This window comes from Mustela nivalis, assembly GCF_964662115.1.
Source record: "Mustela nivalis genome assembly, chromosome: 11".
Classification (NCBI taxonomy): Eukaryota; Metazoa; Chordata; class Mammalia; order Carnivora; family Mustelidae; genus Mustela; species Mustela nivalis.
Window position 1 is genome coordinate 18,098,331 of NC_139030.1, and position 20,712 is coordinate 18,119,042.

General features: G+C 41.8%; 1 protein-coding gene across 10 annotated transcripts in view; it reads right to left on the bottom strand.

The window, feature by feature from the left end:
- NCKAP5 (NCK associated protein 5) overlaps nt 1-20,712 on the bottom strand; it is a 964,712-nt gene that overhangs the window by 269,845 nt on the left and 674,155 nt on the right. For all 10 annotated transcript variants that reach the window (XM_082689272.1, XM_082689269.1, XM_082689270.1 and 7 more), the window contains one exon: nt 13,973-14,122. In XM_082689272.1, the coding sequence (XP_082545398.1) occupies nt 13,973-14,122 (150 nt within the window). The remainder of the gene's footprint in view (nt 1-13,972; nt 14,123-20,712) is intronic.

The following is a 20,712-nucleotide window of genomic DNA, read 5'->3' on the forward strand; positions in this document are numbered from 1 at the left end:
CTAAAAACTCACTGCCTCCCACCTCCCCAGACCGTCTCCAATTTCTGTGTTGAAAGCCAAAAGATAAGTAAAAACTTTAAAAAGTGAGCTAGAAGCTTCACTTCATGAATGTTTTATCACCTTCAGAAGTTCATTTATGAGGCCAAATTATCACAGATTTATTTGAAAAGCAAACGTTATAAGGCATTTGAGCAAAACGGATGAAGTCAATGAACAGGTGTTTCCTACACATTCAAAAAAAGACTCCATTCTCCCAGGGGGCATATTACTTCTATCCAGAGGGTCAGAGTTGGTTTAAAAGGCTACTTGTTTGTCACATGCTTAATATGGGTTCAAATACAGGGGGCAGTCCTTAAGTTAAAGAAAACTATGCTGAGACACAGAAATCAAATGGAAGAACTGCAAGAATTATAAGAATTACACACTTTCAGCTTGTTAACATCGGGATTTTTTTTAAAGCTCTTATCTTAGGTGTTAAAAAAGTAAAAAGACAACCTATGGATTAGTTAGCTCTGCCTAAAAGTCATTAAATGGCCTTGCACAGCAGTGCTGATTTAAAAATAAGATATGCTAATTTATGTACTGAGAGTAGAATACATGAAAATGAGAAATGATGCAAAATAAATGAGTCTACCCTGGGCTGTGTCATTTCTTGGTTTATCAGTGTTAATAATTATGTGTAATTTCAAAATAAAAGGATCCTTTCAGCAGATAGCACACAATTCCCCGAGGCCCATGAATGGAAAACAGACTAGTTCTGTGACTATTATCTCATCTTTACCATCACTTCAACAGGGCCCCTCTTTGGGTTTTCAGCCTTTATATTCATGTACAGAGGAGATTTAGGCAAAGGCTATACAATTCAAGCCCATGGGCGCTGTCCAGTGGGGATTCAGGGTGAAATTTAACTCTTGTCTTTGCCCTCCAGGACCCCACGTGCTCGTGAGGGCTCACAGGACACTCGTTTTCTTTTGGAACTTAAATCCTAGATGAAGGAAATGTGAATTCACAAAACCACATTTTGGAGGATAAAGAAAGATACTGCTCTCTGGCACTGCCCTAGGTTGCTGTGTGAGAATTGCTTCTTAGTCTCTAGAAAGGATTAACATATGCTTTCTGCTAGGAAATTAGCTCCAGGGCTGAGATACACAAACTTGCCACCAAAGCTGAAGTCATCCTGACCTAAGACACATGGGGACTTCTCTGAAGCCTTCCCTCCTTCCTTGGGCTCCTTACTGGTGCCTCCTGAATGACACTTAAGCTGGAGGGATGGAGGGAAGGGAGGGGAAAGGGGACGAGCGTCTGCAGGCTGATTTGGATAGTGGTAGACAGCAGTGGTGACTTCATTTCTTTCATCCCCAAAACAGATCCTACTTCCTTGACTACTTCCTTTGAACCTTTTCTCGGTACTTTTCCCGATGCAATGATGCAAATGAGCCTTCCAGAGAAAAGTGGTCTTCTTTATGAATGACTGGCATGGGGAACTAGTTTGGCTATATGCAGGTTTGCATCTCATTGCAATGTGATTCATCTCAGCTGGTTATGTGCAGAGAGCAGCTGGCAGCAGGTACCCAAATAGCTGAGGAGAGAAGTTAAAAGGGACTGCTGCCTGCTGAGAGAGCAGAAGAATCGCTTTAAAGACTCCCTGAAGCACAGCCTCCAGCAGCGGAGGGGCACGGGCAGAGGAGGCAGAGAAAACAGCAGCAGCTGACAGCCTCACTGACAAGCAGTTGGAGAAAACATAAATTGGCCAATCAGAGTGAAGGTTTGGGGACCAAATGGGTATCTAGGAGATGGAGTGACAAACGGTGACAAGCTATTTGGACAACCTCAAATGAGAAGCTGAGTGAGAGACCCATCCTCTAGGCCCTCCGTGCGAGGTCAACGATGAAAGGCGCCAGCAAAGAGGCAAATCTTGGCCAGCTGGAACCCGGAAGCTGTGGTTCTGGAAATGAACGCAGACTGGGTACAACTTTTCCCTCCCCACCCTCTGTCCTCTATCACCTCTCCACGTTGGCAAGTGGAAAGTGATCCTGAGCACACATTAATCACGCTTAGCGCCTAAAGTACCGTAAGGTTGATAGAAGGTGACGACCTGATTCATTCCAACCAGCTCAGTGCGTGGAAGGAGAGGCAAACACAAGTGGAAGGGAAAGAACGACGCCACACTGAGGGTTTGGGGTCCCACCTCAGGAGCAGTGGGGATCCGGGTAACCAGCAAAAAGACACATGGTGGGGAAAAGGGATAAGAGACCTTCGGCTCCTCTCCATCTCCCTAGTGATGAGAAGAAACGAAGAAGCTGGTGAGCAAGTACCATACGAGGATCAGTAATGGGGGGAAATTTAAAAAGAGTCTAGAAGTTTGGAAGCAGAATGGCCAGTGGTCCCCACATCACAGGACACACTGGAAGAATGTCTACTCTCAACTACCCCTGCAATTGAGGGGACACGGGAGTTGGGCGCGATGTATATACATCCGAGGTGTCTGTCTGTCTGTCTGGATGACTAAGAAATAGTGAAGGAGGATATCAGAGTGACAGGAGAAAAGGAAGAAGAACAAACAATGCTTTTCCAGCTCTTTGGAAACTGGCGTTTTATAACAGGTGACTATAGTATAAAGAAATTAATTCTTGGGGGCACCTAGGTGGCTCAGTGGGTTAAAGCCTCTGCCTTCAGCTCAGGTCATGATCTCAGGGTCCTGGGATGGAGCCCTGCATCGGGCTCTCTGCTCAGCGGGGAGCCTGCTTCCTCCTCTCTCTCTCTCTGCCTGCCTCTCTACCTGCTTATGATCTCTTTCTGTCAAATAAATAAATAAAATCTTAAAAAAAAAAGAAATTAATTCTTGAAACAGACCAAACTTTAATCTGTTCTCTCTATATTTACTCCTAGCACGTACCTTCCTAAAAATATTTTTTAAAAAAATGCTTTTTGGAATTGTAGGCTGATCTAAGTTGACGATTCACATAAGATGATCAGATCAGTATTTTTTAAAAATATTTCCCCTCCAAAATGTATTACCAGTAAATTTATCATATTTACGATCTGACTGGCAACAAGAGATTGCAATGTTACATAACTACTATAATACCATTATTATACATGATAATATCATTATAAGCATATAAGCAGTATATGCTTATTAAAACTATTATAATTACTTAATAACAAGCATCATTTGGATTCTTCTTGATGATCCACAATGCTTTTACAACTTTGTGACAAAGCCCTCGGGATCACTTTTGGGGCACTGAGAATTGGGCAAGGCCATAAATGAGGTCTGCACTCAAGAATTTATATTCATCTCAGAAAATACCCAGCCATTGCGTTTGGGGGAGAAAATCTGTTTGTTTTCTTATTTGCCTCTCGCTCATAAAACAAGACTGCAGGGGGACCTTTGGTTATTCGGATTTCTGAGGAACCCATTTTATCATCATGGGCTTAGGAACATCTGTACTTCATATGCTGTTTGCCTGTAGTTGCTTTTCATTTTAAGCTGGAATTACCTACAGAGCAACTTCCTTCCAGTTACTACACTGTATAGGAGACAGTCTCCTCTAAACGAATTCATGACCATCTCGGTATTTTATGAGATTACGAAAACCAATTTGACTTTGACCCTAGGCACATAAAAAGCGAAAAACAATGATGCCACAAGAAAGCGTGTTTTTCCTGTTTCTAAGAAAGCTCCCGTGGCTGTGACTACAAATGAGACACAAGCAAAGGAAAAGCCTCTGTTCTGAGAAAGAAGATCCAGAATTTTCAGACTGATCATGTTCCTTGTAATTATAAAGATTTTATTTATTTGAGAGAGAAAGAGAGAGAGAGAGAGAGAGAGAGAGAAGCCGTGGAAGGGTGGAGGGAGAGGGAAAGACAGAATCTTAAGCAGACTCCAAACCGAGGAAGGAGCCTGATGTGGGGTTCAATCTCAGGACCCTGAGATCATGACCTGAGTCGAAATCAAGAGTCAGATACTTAACCACCTTGTAATTTTAAAAGTATTTCTTCTTTTTCCTTTGCTGTGCTGAGATACTATCCTCACCAAACAAACAATATGCACATTCTACAAATCCACCCCTTCTTTAAAAGTATAGTGGAAACCTGGCTTCTGGAAGAGCCCTCCTCTGCTGTATTATTTGAATACTTATGAACAGTGAACTCTGAAAGAGAGGTTGCACTTATTCTCTAAGTACTAGAACTAATGAGCTCCAATTAGGAAACCAGGAATGCTACTGAGCATGTGGAAGATGTTTACATTTTTCAAAGTTACATTCACAAATAAAAGCAAAGACAGACTTTAGAGATCTAGTTCGGAAACAGGAGTGATTATCCAAACTGATACTGGAGATCTGTGCGCCCATGGTAGCTTGCATTTAGAATCCCTCCTCCCACCTTCAAATCTGAAAACCCCTGATTCATTGTAGCACTTGGTCACACTGTTTGGAAATATTTCTCACTCCCCAAGTAGTAAGGCTTTGGGGTTGGGGCTGCTTTGAATGTTAATGAATTAGGTCATCCTCTGCAGGCTGAGGGATCAGACCAAGTGGATTCCTTACAACACCTCAGAGTGCTAGAGTAACCATATTCCTGACTCAGCTGCTAAAGGTAATACCAATCTTCAGAACCAGGGAAATTTTCTGGACCCCATTCTGGAGCTACTCCCCCACTCCCCCAAGGCTATGGAACATTTTCCTCTGGCAAACTAGCAGAGTTTATAGAATGCTGTGGTTGTAAAACTGGGACTGCTCATCAATCATACTGCTTTCTGAATCACAGCTTCTAATTTTTATTCATGACACTCAGGTATGTTACCTAGAAGCGTCACATCTAGGACAGCTTAGACACCCACTGTGCAAAAAGAACCAAGATTTGGGGTTTTGTTTTCAAATTATACTCATGACATACTAAGCTTAATCATATTTTGTAGAGTCAGGACTAAACTGCTAATTGGCTATAACTAAACAAACTGAGGCCTTTTGATTAATCAAGCCAGCCAGCTTTCAGTTTTTGACATCAAAATTTATACTCTCCATGAAGGGGGAAAAAAAAAAAAACAAGTCTACGGCTACATAACATTAAACTAACACACAATTAACAACACTTTGTTCTAATTATCTGTGGGCACAATTAATGTTGGCTCTATGGTTCATTTTTCTTCTTTGATGGCTCTTAGAATATTTATGGAGATTAGTCCTTGATGCATTGGCCTTCTCTAAAATCTGGGGTTTCCTTACAAGCTCCCACACAAGTCTGATTAGGGCCAAGTAACACATTCATGCAGATTAATTCCTGATATATTGGCTTTCTGTTTTCCCCGAACATCTGAGGGGCTTCCAACAAGGGTCCACCCAAATCTGGCCCCACGATGCACTGCAGGGACAGGTGCCCTCGCACTCAAGCCCACTACCTCCCACTGAGGATGTTTTCTTTCCCTCCACCGTGGGTCATAACCGATAAAAGGTTATGTCTTGATTAAACAAGCTTCCAGGAGCTGGAAGGCCAAAAGGGCTTCTGTAAAACAGTACTGTCGACGCTAACAAAACCCAAGGTATGAGAAATCCTCAGCCTCCTGTGATGGGGGAGAGTAAATTGCAGACAAGTTCAGTTCCCTCACATCAATAGTAAAGAGACAGGAGGAAGACAGGGAGTGCCGATCCAAGGCTTTCGGTGATTGGTACAACTTTAATTTATGGCAGGCGCGTATTTTCCTGCACTCTGAAGTCAGTGGGGGCCTCAGTTTTCAGGCCATAAATATTCTCCCCATGGCTCAGAACTGTCTGCGCTGCCCCTTGGTGTGTTTGTTTGGCTGTGTTATTTTACGCTGTGAAGACGGGCTGAAACGCCACGGGGACCTGAGGCTCCGGGGTACTGTGGAGGCTTGAGGGGCTGTTAGTTATGAACATCTGTAGACAGGCTAGAGGTTTGATTTGACCATGCCGTAAATCCAAAGAAAGAAGGAGAAGAAATAATGTTCACTTTTAATATCTCTGTGTTGGGTAGATGTGTAGCTCCACACACTTGCACATAGGACAGACTAAGGCTTTGAGTCTAATTTTTGGTCAAAAGTACCTCAGGCTTCAGGCAGGCCCACTTGCTGGTGACTCCTTGAGACTGGTTCCGGCTTTTAGCCAGGCAACTCCCTCGGCCTCTCTTCTTACTGTTTGCCTGGAAAATCTGCAAGAAGCCTCCAAGACTTGGTTCAAATGGCATCATCTTTATCTCCATGCCTTCTCTCAAAAGAATTCCCTCAGGCACTTCCACCTTGGTGTTTCATGGACTCTTGTACATAATTTTTAACATTTTTGTGAAATTTTAATACATAATATCTTCATTCTTTTAATTAGAGTAGTTCTGTCTGCCTCCCAACCACGTGAGTGTCTCAAGGACAGAGAAAATGTCCCGCAAGCCCAGCATCCAGCAGCAGCCCAGGCCTAGAGCTGCCAAAGAAGGGAGAGGGGCGGGAGTGGGAGAGTGAGGAGGAGAAGAGGAAGAAGGAAGGGGAAGCAGGAGGAGATGGGGGAGAGGGTGAAGTCAGAAGAAGAAAGAAGATGCCACAGAAGAAAAGGACAAGACTAGGCCCCAACCGATCTTCCTGAGTGAGATGAAAGCATTTCTGACATTTGAATAACCAAAATAGAACTTTGCTAAATCGTGGAACTGATGGGATTGTCAGTTGAGACGTGCCACCCTCCAATGGCCAGGATGCTAACACACGCCAACAATATTCCTCTCCGGAGTCTAGGGGTTCTTATGGACCTACTGGAAAGAGCAACAGTCCTCTCACTGGTGTCACTGATGCAGGGGTGCACTAACCTGGAGGCTTCTGGCTGCCATCTTCCCCAACACATTAAGAGTGCCTGCGTTAGAGAGCCTGAAACCCACTTAGAGGAGAGCAAAGCTGAGAGGTGGAAAGAGCTCCCTGGCCTCCTCCGAACCTCTGCCTTCCCTTGGCCTCCATCCACTCTTACACCTCCATGTCTAGTTCCACGAACATGCTTTCACTTACATCAGCCAGGTAAATCCTCTGTAACTTGCAGCTGAATGAACAATCACAAACCGAGTTCCCTGAAACTGTTCCGGCAGCCCATGGACTTTCCCCTCATTTCATCCTGTACCGAGCAACAAGCGCAGTGCCTTAAATGGGGGTTTGGGTGCTTTTCCCTAAAGGTGCTGTTCCTTTCAGAGTCTCCTCTGGAGTTCTTCATGTTAGAGAGCCTCTTACTCTTAACTAGGTATGAAGAAATCTAACAGCCTACTTGCATAACTTTTTTTAAAATAATGGGCATGTTTTAATATTCTACTAAAATATATGTGTAAAATGTTTATGTACCATGATTCTCATCACAACATTATAATAATGAAAACGTGTCAACAACCTACGTATTCAAAGAGATTAAATAAATGGTACTCTGCATTCATTTGATGGATTTCTGCATAGCTGTCAAATCATATCTTAAGAAATACTGAGTAAGATGGAAAAACAGTATTAATGTATTACATAAAGGAGCAAGCTATAAACTATATAAAGTGCTATTTTATTATTTCCTAATTTGATTAAGTATCACAGGAAAAAAAGTGGAGATAGACATGCTAAAATGTCAGCAGCAGATATTTCTGAGTGGTATGATTACAATTTTTCTATTGCCTTGTATTTTCCTAACTTCCTATGATGTGACTGCTACTTTTATAATCAGAAAATTGCTAGTATAAAGTTATATACTGACATAGAATTTTTTTTTTAAACTTCAAGCCCTTTTGCCAAAGAGGAGTTTTTGTCTCTAATCCTAGCTTAGTGATTGTTGCTAGGTGACCCAGAGTTGGATACAAATTAATCAGGAGAAAGATATACACCAGATGCTTTAAGACAGGGATGTCTGGAGTTACCTGTCAGCAGCCTGTCACAGAATTTAAAGATGAGAAGGAAACAGTTAAGGATTTCTATTCAGACAGTACTCTGAAGAAACCAGCATGTTTCTTTATAACTTTTAAAGTGTCTTTTTATGTCATCTTAAGATAGAAGAGGATAAAAGTGAGAGGGAGGAGAAGGTAAGAACTTAAAGCCAATTGGGAATGCTAAGAAATAGACTTCCTCTCATCAGCAAAGAGTCGAAGCTAAGCCTGGGGATATCATACCCATTTCCATGGCCAGGGAGCCATCAAGGTGGAGAGGAAGATGGTTGTAATTACAGCTTTCCTCAGGCTCCTAAGTCCCCTGGCACTGGGCATGTGAGGGTGGGCGGGGCTTCTGCATCTGAGCTTGAAGATTCAGGGAGAGTTCCACTGAACTGGACCTAAGGTGTTGGAAGAGTTTTTAATATCACCCAAAGACTTTTCTGTGGTTCTCAGTCCTGGCTGTGCATCTAAATCCCCTGCAGGCTTTATGACAACACAGATGTTGATTCCACTTTAGACTTCAAGAGTTGGAGTTTCCCCGGCTGTCCGCTGGGCATCTGAAGTTTCAGAAGCTCGGTTTCTGCATGAGTTTCACCCCCTGAAGGTTTCACTCCAGCATTTCTATTTCTCTCTCCTGCATCGTGGCTTCTGTCTTTCACACTGGGTCATTCTCAGTGGTACACTGGTGCGCCAACAGTCCCCTGCTTTTCGTTGTTGTTTTCGTATTTACAAGCTTCTCTTTGCTGTGTCTCTCTTTGGGTATAAATGTCTCGATGTCGGCTCCACTGCACAGGAAAACTTCTCGAAAGAGCTGCCTGTATGTGTTGTCTCCGCCTCCTTTCTCTCCTACCTGCTCCAACCAGAAGCTGTTGTCATCAAGCTTTTAGCTATCCCCAGCCCTTGCCAGAGCCAGTGATGGATTCTGTGTTTGTTTGTTTTCCTTATTCCGTTAGTGGTACTGATAAGGCTGCCCTTGAAACACTTTCTTCTCTAGACTTCTATGACACCTCACCTTTCTGATTTCCCTCCTACCTCATAAGACTCTTTCCCAGGCTCACTGGCTAGCTGCCCTTCCTCCGCCAGACCTCTAATGGAGGGGCACTGCAGGGGTGTGTCCTCTGCCCTCTAATGGTCCACATTTACACTTACTTCTGATGTTACTTTATTAAGTCCCACAACTTTGAATGCCATCTATATGCTGATGACCTGAAATCTGTATCTCTTGCCCTGACCTTGGCCTTGGATATCCAACTGCCTACCAAACATCATCACTTGAATGTTTAGAGGGAATCTAAACTTCACATGGACAAAACAAACTGATGATTGTATATTCCTTCCCCCAAGTCACCTCTTCTCTGAACCCGGCCTGTCCCAGAAATCTGCTGTAACTCGGTTGCTAAGGCTGAAAACCTAAAAGTCACTCTTGATTTCTCACTTTCTCATACATTCTACATCCAATCCTTCAGTAATTCCAATAGTTTTACTTCTACAACACATACTTACTTGACCATTTCTTATTAGCACAGGAAAATGGAACCACAGTGGAGTTCAAATTCTAAGTCTCACACTTACTGGCAACTTACCCAACCTTTGGGGGTTCAGTTTCCTCATCTGTAAAATGGACATAAGCATATCTCCCCTCCCCCTACATGGTTATTATAAAGATTAAAATAGTATGTATATGTGTATATGTATATGTATATGTATGGAGAGATAAACTGGAACAGTGCCTGAATATACTAAGCTTTATGCCAGGGCTTGCCACCACTCTCATCATCATTATTCCCCTCTAGTCCACTAGTTTAATGATATTATTATATATTATTATTTCTTGTTAGTCCTAGGTACCTGTTCTAGACCAGTCTATCAACAACTTCTATCTGGAATCTAATTCCAGACAGGAAGCCTGGTCCTGTCCTGCTATTAGCTTACCAAGAAGCAAAAGTTATCTTCCTGAAGCACAATTCGGACCATGTTACTTCCCTAGTTAACAACCTCTGACCGCATCCCTTTAAATTTACAACTCTATTCTAAGTCTTTACTGTGACAATGGGCTACAAGGCTTTAAAGGGTTCTGGCCCTTGTCTATCCCTCTGAATTCATCTTCGTCCTATTTTTTAACCTTACACTTGTGTTCCAGGGCAAATTTCCTTCTTCTGTTCCTCTAACTTAATAACATCTCTACCATATATCTAGGCTCCCCAGTTGCAGTTTCTCCTTGTTCGTCATCCAGATCTTTATACAGCTATCTCCCTTGGGTTATTTATTTATTTATTTATTTTTAAAAGATTTTATTCATTCATTTTAGTGAGCGACAGTGCCCAGGAAGAAGAAGAAGGGTGGGGAGGGGCAGAGGCAGAAGGAGAAGCAGATTCCCTACTAAGCAGGAAGCCCGATGCGGGGCTTGATCCTAGGGCCTCAGGACTGTGATTGGAGCCAAGGGAAGAGGCTGAACCAACTGAGCCATGCAGGATCCCCTCCCTTGTGTTATTTATACTGCAGCCAAATGGCCTGGGAATCAGACGCCATTGTAGGCAAATACCTCTCTCATTTCCACCCCCCACTCTCTTATGACTGTATCACCTGGTTTTTCTTATTCAGAGGCACTCATTTGTCTATTTGTTTGCTTGGTTATTTACTTTTTAAGTGTGTGGTCTCTGTCTCTGTTCTCTGGGGTTTTGGACCATGAAAATTGATCTACTCCTAGTATTTGGCCCATAGAATGAATTCAATAAATATCTATTGACTATGAACTCACATATAATTGTGATGTGCAGACAGCTTTGAGAATTACTATTTTAAACTACCTCATTTTAAATAGGAATACTGATTAACAAAAATGCTTATGCTTAGCACTTTAATTGTCACACTTTCATGGAAAGGTATAACTAGAAAATGCTGTTATTCACTTTACAACATTTAATTGCCATGTTTTTCTGCACAAAATAAATCTTTTATATAAGAAGCCAAGTTCCTCTGACCTTGAGGCTATAGCTAAGGCATTTGCACTTACCTGGAGGCTCAGAACTCCCAGGTTGTCTTAGGCTTGCTCTTCCCCTAGAGTCTAGCTAGAGTCTGGGAATCGGAAATGCTATGGGAGTTGAGACTGAGCAAAGGGCATGTCCAGTTTGATTTCTAGTCAGGTGTGAAGCTGTTCAATGAGTGATTAGAAAGGGCAGGTGGAAATGTGCAGAGGGAGGCCTGAGACAAGCAAATCATGTATTTTAAGAAAAATGCCCATAAGCAAATCCAGGGCCTTGAGGCCAAAACCCAGAGCAGGCACAAGGGAACAACGGAAGACACAAGGTCAAGTCAATGGACTGTGGAGGTCAAGTCTGGGAAAATCCCTAGACTCCGTGATCGGGGATGGGGTGGGGAGAGAGGGGTCTTTGTGAGACGGGGCCTGTGACAGGACAGTGCTGATGAAAATAGTGAGCTTAATCATAAGTTGAGTAAGCAGTTTCTTAAAAACGAGTCTTGAAAAACAGAATTTTTAGAAAACAGAAAACACTACACCTGGCACTTAAATGCTACAGAAAATGCGCAAGTGGCATCTTTATCACCCATGTGGCTCTTATGGCACAGATATAAAATACAGCAAATAGTTCCTCCATCAGACAGCAGGACCCTAAACAAATCTTAAAATTTAGGCCCAGGGAGAGTAGTTGCCAATTGCTAAGACAAAAGAGAGAGGAGCGTGGGGAGAGATAGAGAGAGAGAGAGGGAGTGAGAATTAATTATTATTTTGACTGCTGGCCCAGGAGCCCTTTTTGGAAGGCAAATGTTTAATTTAGCAAAATACCTTCATGAGCAGTGGGAACAGTATGGAATGAGGCCATGAGTGGAGCACAGGGACCGAGTATAGAGCCCTGCATAACCAGTGATGGGGTCTTCGTTGAGGGAGAAGAAGCACGTGAGAAAGACGTGGCCATGTTCTCTGCCAGGCCGGCAACTGAGTTGCAGAAATGATCAAGGGAGAAATGCCTTGCAGCTGAAGGATTTGGAGGAAATAACTAAGGATCAGGTTCAAATAGGTAGTAGTGAGAACTGGGGGTAAGGAGAGAATTTACTTAACACTGGGCAAAGAATTTTAGGAAGCAAGCCATGACCCTCACCAGAAGAAGCTAATTTAGAAAATAAAACATTTTTTAGCGAATTAAAATTGTGGAGATTAATGGCCCTTAGAGATATCATCTATTGCATCCAACTCTCACTGGATACAACAGTTTTTGCCTGAAGTAGAAAGATGTCTGTGAAAGAAAAAAAAATACTGTTTCTCTTTTCTCTTTTCCTCAGTGGGGGCTTAAGAAACATTTGCTGCCAAAGATATGTGTAAAATACCTCTTTGCTTGATTAAATGAAATGTCCTTCCCAAAGTTGTCTCAGTGATAATTAAATCAACTAAGAGCCATAGTCACTGTAATTAGGAATAAAACTAACAATTTAAGTAGCTGGTTCTAGGGAAATAAGAAATTGTAGTATCAACTAAATTTCTACTATTAAATCCAGGTAATTCAAACTCTAGGCGAAGCTATGACTTTCTCAGAGCTCTCAGACAGCAAACGCAGTCTCCCTTGAGAAGGCTTTCCCACCTTCCTCAGTGACTTTCTTAAAACGACACAAGTGTGGGAAGCTCTGGGGAGACAAGAAGGACTCCTGGCTGTGTGCCCCAGTGGGGCTGCCAGATGTTCCTTACGTTGACTTCTCTTCTGCCCCATGTTTGGTATCAAACCTGTCTCTCCTCAGTTGCTTGTGTGTGGAGTAGCTCAGTTTCTCCACTCATAGTTCTTGTATTAATTGCTGAATCCAGAAAAATAGAAAAAAAAATGATATAACAAAGTCAGGAGCCTTGGAGTGGGTGTACAGAGGAGGCCATATGCCAGGCACCACTGTGCAAAGATTAACTCACTTCATCAGCATCCATGCCCCAGAAGATAGCATACTATTAGGATCTCCATGTTTGCTGCTGAATCAACAGAGGCACAGAGCCTGGAAAACTGACTCGAGGTTTCAAAACTGGAAAGGAGTAGACTTGAGATTCATACAAAACCCTGGGAATCGGGCTCCAGAGTCCATAATCTGAACTCTTTTGTTTTACCTTTGCCAAGGAAATTAGTGTAAAAGGGCATGCTCACTGTAGACAACATGGCAAACTGGAGGCAGAACTGCAAAAACCAGGCATAAAGAACAAGACCTCTCTGGGTCTTGTTTCTTCACATTAATTAAGTTTTCAGGCTTTTGTCAACCCTGTTGTTGAACTCTATATTTAGATGTTAGCTGAAGGTCTCTTGCACCCAGTTAAGATGAGATGGGCTCACCACCATCAGGCTTAAAAGTAACTATGTCCCTGTTCGAGGTGCTAAGACAACCTGTAGAGAAAGCCATCTTCACTCAATCTTTCCACATGTGAGATATCAATCAAGATCTAATAACTGAAGTGTTCTTTGAGGAAAGCCATAAACATTGAGGAATTAGCACACACAGTGATGCCTAAGGCCGCTCAGTAAGAGACCAGTGGTTCCAGATTGTTCTGGAAGGCTGTGGTGGCTCCCCATCCTCCTTAAAGTGCCCTAAGCTCAGCCTCACTTCTGTTTGTTTTACATGTCAAACTTCTGCACAAAATTTTTAAGAAATGTTTTGACTACTTAAAAATTTGACTTTTTTTCTTGCAGTCATCTTTATTAGTACTGGGTAGTGTATGTATACATTTGCTCAATTATTCATTATATTAGGTATTGGGGAAACAAAGTGAAATACCACATAGCAACTTTCCTCACGGAGCATGCCATTTTAGGAATCCTGACCCAGGTTGAGGCTGAACTGAATTTAAAAATGAATTACTGTCCTCTGTACACTTTCTAAGGCACTGCAATCAGAATCATGAGGTAAATACCCTCAGTACTACAGATTTTTAACTTTTTGCTCATCAGTGATAAATGAATCACAATGGGAGATCCTAGCATCTTATTCCTCTAGAAGAACCTAGAAAGAAAGACTTATACTCATTCAAAACCAATGTCAATAAAAGAGGCAGAGCACTGTTATTTTTCTGTAAACATGTAAAAATTGTTTCATTTCTTACCTCTAGAGCTTTCAATCTTTCCAACAGGAATTTGGTGTTTTCTTTCCCCTCATCTGCACTGCTGCTTTCGCTCCTCGAATCCTCATCCACCACCATGTGAAGACTGTCCAAAGTTTCCTTGTGTTTTCTCTCTTCCTCTGACAGTTTTTCCTGATGCGAGAAAGAATTACTATTTTCAATGATCTCCCTTGAAAAACAGGCAAGAGTCTGAGGCTGAAAAGTATGTAACCTCTCTACTGCTTTTATGTTCTTTTTGGGGCTGAAGCAGAGAAGATGTTGCTAAACAAATTCTCAATAGTATTACATTAATAAAACACCATAAATTAATGAATCTTGGCAAGAAAAAGCCATTGGGTCAATACCCCTGAATGTAGAAGTCCTCTGCCCTGTTGGAGAAGTTGACCCAGCCAACTGGATCAGCCCATGATGGAATCATTGGGTTAATCCATTTTTATCTGCACCATGGAACTCAGCTGTACTCTAAACTAAGAAAAAACAAATCAACCTTGATACCCTGATTTGTGAAGAGCTTAGCTCCTCAAAAGAGGATTGTTAAAGTCACTGGACATGCAACTATTTAATTATTCTAAGAGAAAATAAAATATTGTGAAATATTGAAATGAGAGTGATTTCAGAATTCTAATCTGAAACCAATTAGTTCCTTTCGCTTGATGACACAGCTCTTAAGGACCCTTTAGTTCCTTTTCTAACACTCCAGGATTTGTAGTATAGCCTTGAGGCAGACATAAAATGTCCTTATCTTGTCTTTCCTCGCTGTTGGAAGCTCCTCACTCAACCTTATCTCTGGCAGCTTTTGGAAGTTGAGAAGTGTTAATTTGAGCCTTATGATTGCCTCTTGTTTTCAAGCGAAAAAGAAATGTCAAGAGAATATCATATGAGGAAAAAAAAAAATCTCATCCATTCTGCACATATATTAAAAACCTTGTGCTACAGGGGTGCCTGGGTGGCTCAGTGGGTTAAAGCCTCTGCCTTCAGCTCAGGTCATGATCCCGGGGTCCTGGGATCAAGCCTCACATTGGGCTGTCTGCTCAGCGGGGAGCCTGCTTCCTCCTCTTTCTCTCTCTCTCTGCCTCTTTGCCTACTTGTGATCTCTGTCTGTCAAATAAATAAATAAAATCTTAAAAAAAAAACCACAAAAAAACCCACAAAAAACCTTGTGCTACAGAACCAGGTGACATCATTCCATCACACTACTGAATCCTAACCCAGATACCTCAGAAATCGTTTCCTTACTACAACTGGTTGTCAACCATGTGGGCTAAAGTGAATTATCACTGGTGAGAGACTTCTTTATATTTAGCACTAACTCAGATCATTTGCCAATAGAAAGCGAAAAAGCTAGCATTCTTCATCTCTAGGCCCTTAAAAAATCTACTTAGAGTGGGGAAAGGCCAGTTTTTCAAACTGTGTTCACAAATGTGCTTTGGAGATTCTAAAAATGTTTAACTTATTTTTTGAAAATAAATGATAAAATATATAAAAATAGATCTTAATATATATATATACAGATGTATTAATATATATCAAGAGACAGACAGACCTGGAGACCCACAGTAACTTGACCCATGTTAATTTGTTTTATATAGATTTCAAGTTAATATTTCTTCTGTCATCTCTCTATAGAAATGCACAATTGATTAGGAAGGTGATATCTCTATGAAATCAGGCCTTGGCATGTCTAACCACATATATCGTGCAGACATGTTCACTTCCATAGGATGTAGGATTTCAGCTCGGATAAATGTCATGCAAGTTTAAGGGGGGACATCCTCAGGAAAGGACAAAATACAGGTCATGACTGAATTTTTATGGCTTTGATTCTTTAAGGTCTGGTCACTTCTCAGACTTTCATTTCCGTGGTAAGGAACATGAAGCATGTAGAGTTACCAAGTCAACTTGGAAGTGAAGAGGTCCTTTTGTTTCTCTTTTAAGATTTGAGACTGTAATTAAACACTAAACTGGGACTGTAAAGCAAGCTACTTTTTAAAATATCATCTACATCTATTTATCTGCATGAATTATGGTTTTTCACTGCTCTTTCAGTCAATTCCACTTGTATTTTCTCTCTTCCTCCCTCCCTCTCTCCTAGGAGTTAGGGCTCCAAAGCTAATTAAAACAAACAAGAGCCACTATTGTGGTGAATGAGAAGCCAAAAGACTTCAGAACATGACAACCAGTTTCCAAGTCTACCATTTACAGGCTTAGCAAATACCATGGGCAAAATACTAAATTTCAGTATCTCTCGGTTTCTTTATCTTCTAAATACCCAAATGAAGTTAATGCCAACAAATATAGCATACACGTATACACAGTCAATTCTCATTATTTCGGGTAATTCTGTTCTATCAAGTTGAATTAGCTGAATTAGCAAATACTGTTCTTAGGGGAAATTCAGGGTTAGGCTCCTGAAGGCAACATTTCCATCACTAAACAATACACAATCTTGTTTTATGAGTGCTTCTATTGAAAGACATGTAATTTAATATACACTGTTAATTCATTAACATTGAACTAAAAGCCTCCAGTCCTATAACACATACCTGAACAAAGTTATCTAACACCTATTTTTTCCATAAGGCACATCACAGCCTTCTTGCCCTTAGGAACACTACACGGCATTTCAGCAATATGCTTGGAGGCCATTTTAAATATTGAAATCACGAATGAAAAGCATAAAATATGAAAAGCATGGCACTAAACAGAATGCAAAAGCATACTTGTTTATAGTAGGTGGTCAAAAAACAAGAAATCAAGAGTGGTGCGTTGTTTGACCTCAGCTGGGAATGTGCGTGTCAGGTGACTCAAGGTTGTCACTACTCTGCTAATGTCCGTGATTTATCATCAAAGCATCACACAATTTGATTATAAACAAATTTTAGGGAAGAAGAGAATTCAGTAATACAAAATCCAAAAATAATAAGAATTGACAGTACACACACACACACACAAGCACACATGCTTAAAGTGTCCAGACACAATGCCTAAATAATATTATATGAAACAACTGGAAACAATTCAGGATGATATAGATTATATGTGAATGCTTAGACTCCATAACATGCATGGGCGATTTTACATAGTTTGAAGAATGGGCAATCAATAGGGCTGTGGGACATGATTTCATGGAAATGTAACATGACTTGCATTTTGACACAATGATATAACTTGAATAGTTAAAGGGACAAACAGTGGGATTTGGGGTTGAAGAGAAAACTGAAAAAAAAGGTTCCCAGTGAGGAATAAGTCTTGCCCTTATTGGTTGAGAGAAAATCAGTTTGATCATAGTACACACAGAAGAAAGGAAGTACTGACAGAGTAGTCGAGTACAGGACTGCAGAGTAAAAGAGAAAGGATTCTGGAAATGGGAAATAAAAATTCAGACACCATTCATTGATTTGTTCATCCTACAAATGTTTATTGAGTGTGAACTGCTGGCCATTTGCTGTTCTGGGCGCTGAAGTTATGGCAAATAAGACAAAATTCCTATACTCCATGAATTTATATTCTAATGACAGAAAAAAAATGCTGAACTCCAAATTAAATCAGGAAGTTATGTCATTGTAGCTAGTGGTAAATGCTATGAAGAAAATAAAACAGCATGATGTGATTCAGATCAGTGTTGCATCTAAAGAAAATGTTAGATATGGTGATGTGAGAGTAAGGTGCATCAGTGTAAGAGAAAGTGGCCATTTGAGTGGAGACCAAATGATGATGAGGAAGCAGTTAGGCAATGGCCTGGCATAAAATTTTCCAAACAATTAGAGCAAAAACAGTGCCCAGAGGCAGAGCTAAGCTTCCCTTGCTGGCCAGCTGGGAGGGAGTCCATGTGTGGGAACACCGTCACTCTAAGAGCAAGACTAGCAGGAAATGTGACCAGGGAGAGAGCTGGAACTTGGAAGGTCCTGCAGGGCATGAAAAATGTAAGGGCCTATTTAGCCAGCGCGGCTCCATCTTGGTTGAACAGCCATTTTGTTGTTTATGCAGTAAAACTTAAACTGACCCTCCCGAACTTAAAAGCAAGGTGGGGAAACCAGTCCCAGGTAACAAAGCATATAAGGGTGGGTCAGGTCAGGTGGAGATCACAGCCCAAATGCAGGGATGAGTCGGGTCAGGTGGAGACACCCAATCAGTAAAGCGCATACTGTCTCCTAGCTACCAAAGAGTGTGGGCCCTGCCTTTTGGGCACCAATTCTGACCAAGGTGATAGGCTGGTTCAAATAGCTACTATAGGGTGAATTGTAATTCAATTGGCCACCTGTGTGGGACCTATCTTAACTGTGCAGCTTTCTCTGTGTGTTACAATCTCATTGGCCACCTGTGTGTGGTCAGGCCCAACCACATGGCCTTTGTTCTATAAACATTAGCCTGTGAGGCAGGGAGGGGTTGCCTTTTTGCAAGAGACATCCCTGGCCTGTCAGTTTGATTCTCGATGCTTGGCATGAAAAAAAGCTTTGCTTGACCTTCACTTTGTATCAGTCTTGCTCCTTTAATCATGGACCCATTATTGGGGGACCTTTCAAAAGGGGTTTGGACTTCCTTCCAACTGCAACAGAGAAGAACTGGAGGCTAATGAGGGAAGTGACAGGTTCTGGTTTATACTTCAGAAACATCCTGACTGCCACCATGGAGAACGGGCTGGAGAGGAAAGGAGCTAGGAGACCCACGAGGATGCCTTTATATGAGAAGGAATACAAATTAGCAACACGTGAAGTTTTTGGACAAAGGCTAATCAAAACCAGTTCTCATACAGGATGGAAGGTCAGAAGCCCTGGCTTCAAAGACCAGCTTTTACACCACTGCACCCTGCTGGGCCAATCCTCCAACTGTTTTCATTCTCAGTTTCCCCCCAGATGTAAAATGAAGGGGTTGGACTAACTGCACCTTCCATTGCTGAAGTTCTAACAATTCAATTACTCGAGACGCAATTTTCAGGAAGGAAACGTCGTCAGTAGGCTCCATGATGACAGCGGTGGCAGGAGAACAGAAAAAGAGTCTCTACATCTTGTAATAAGAAGGGTGTTCGTGGGGACTGGAGAGCTAAAGTATGAGGAGGACACCCCGCATCGTCAGTGGGTAAGCAGAAAGTGAATAAAAGAAAATAGAAGCAATTTTCTTAGATGCTTATTTGAAAGTCTGGCAGGGAAGGGAAGGTGACAGAAAGAAGCGTTAGCGAAAGGGTGTCACAGAGAGAAGTGGAAACCTTTTTCAAGACCTAGAAAACTGAGTTGTTTGAGGAACTGAAGAGAAGAGGGACAGCGCAGTGGGGATGCTGAAGACTGAAGAAGAGGCCTCTGAAGCAGAGGAGGCAGAGGACGAAGGGCGCTGCAGGAAAAGTCAAGGGTTTTCAAACACGGTCCCCTGAAAAATCACATTTCATAGCTTGATTCCTGAGTTAGTGTTTCTAGATCACTTACTAGTGCCTAGCTTAAGTTTTCTTCTTTTTTCTTTTATAATCACTAATTTGATTTTATTGTAATGCACACACAGAGACCTTAAATATGACATACGTATAACATGCTGGAATAGCTTCAAAATAATATTCGTACAAATAAAAACCTACTGAGTCCACATTAAGACTTCTACACAGGTATTTTTTGTCTTTGGATGTGCAGTTAAACTACAGTGCTTTAAAGTCACGATCATTTTTCTCAAAGTGATTACACCAGGAGCTTTATACAGAGTTAGGATTCTTTCCTTATTTTTTGCTTTAGATGGGCTTTCTCTTTAAATATTGTTTTTCTTTTTTCAAATTTTTATTCAAATTCTAGATAGTTTACATACAGTGTAATACTGGTTTTAGGAAAAGAATTTAGTATTTCATCACTTACATAAAACACCCATTTCTTACTTAAGTTCTTAAAGGACAAGAATTTGAGTGCAAGCAGTTCATTTCAGAAACACAGGGAACACCAGGAGAAAAGTGACTGGGGAAGAGATGGGAGCTATTAAAGGTGTAATACTAAGCTGATAAAGCTCACTCTATGGGAATGCCTGGGTGGGTCAGTCAGTTAAGCTTCTGCCTTCTACTCAGGTCATGATCCCCGAGTCCTGGAATCGAGCCCTGTGTCAGGCTCCCTGCTCAGTGGGGAGTCTGCTTCTCTCTCTCTCTCCCTCTGCCCTCCTTGTGCTCTCTCTCTCAGATAAATAAATAAAATCTTTAAAGCTAAATCCATGGGCTACTCAGGAAAATGGGGCCAAACGTGGGCTCAGAATCATCCCACCCCAGGGGTGAGTGAGTTGGGGTGTTTATGCACCAAGCCCATAGGAATCAGTGGTTGAAGCTACCTTCTGGGTTGTCCATTTCCTGGCATTTCCAGACTGCCCCAGGCAGCGAGGGCATGCATCAAATAGCCTGGGGCATAAAAGTATCTCCCGCATAGACAAACTGATAGCTGGAAGTCACAGGAGCATTCTAGATGGTTCTCAGGTATGGGCACTACAGGCAGGGCAGAGCATTATGGGCAGAGAGGAGGCTTGTGAGGGTTCTGATGCAACACTTCGCAAGAAAGCAAGTCACATCTGTATGCTGCTCAGACCAGTCCTAAAAGCACACTTTGCTGTGTTCTACATTCTAAAATGCCCTGAAACCAGAAGGAAGAGCAATCTATCCTGTCCTTTTCTTTAGCCTTGCTCCCTTAGTCACTTCCCAGTAGGAGTGTTAGAGTATAATGTAATAAGGAGAAAGAGGGAAGTAGAAAGGACCTACACTAAGTAAGGAG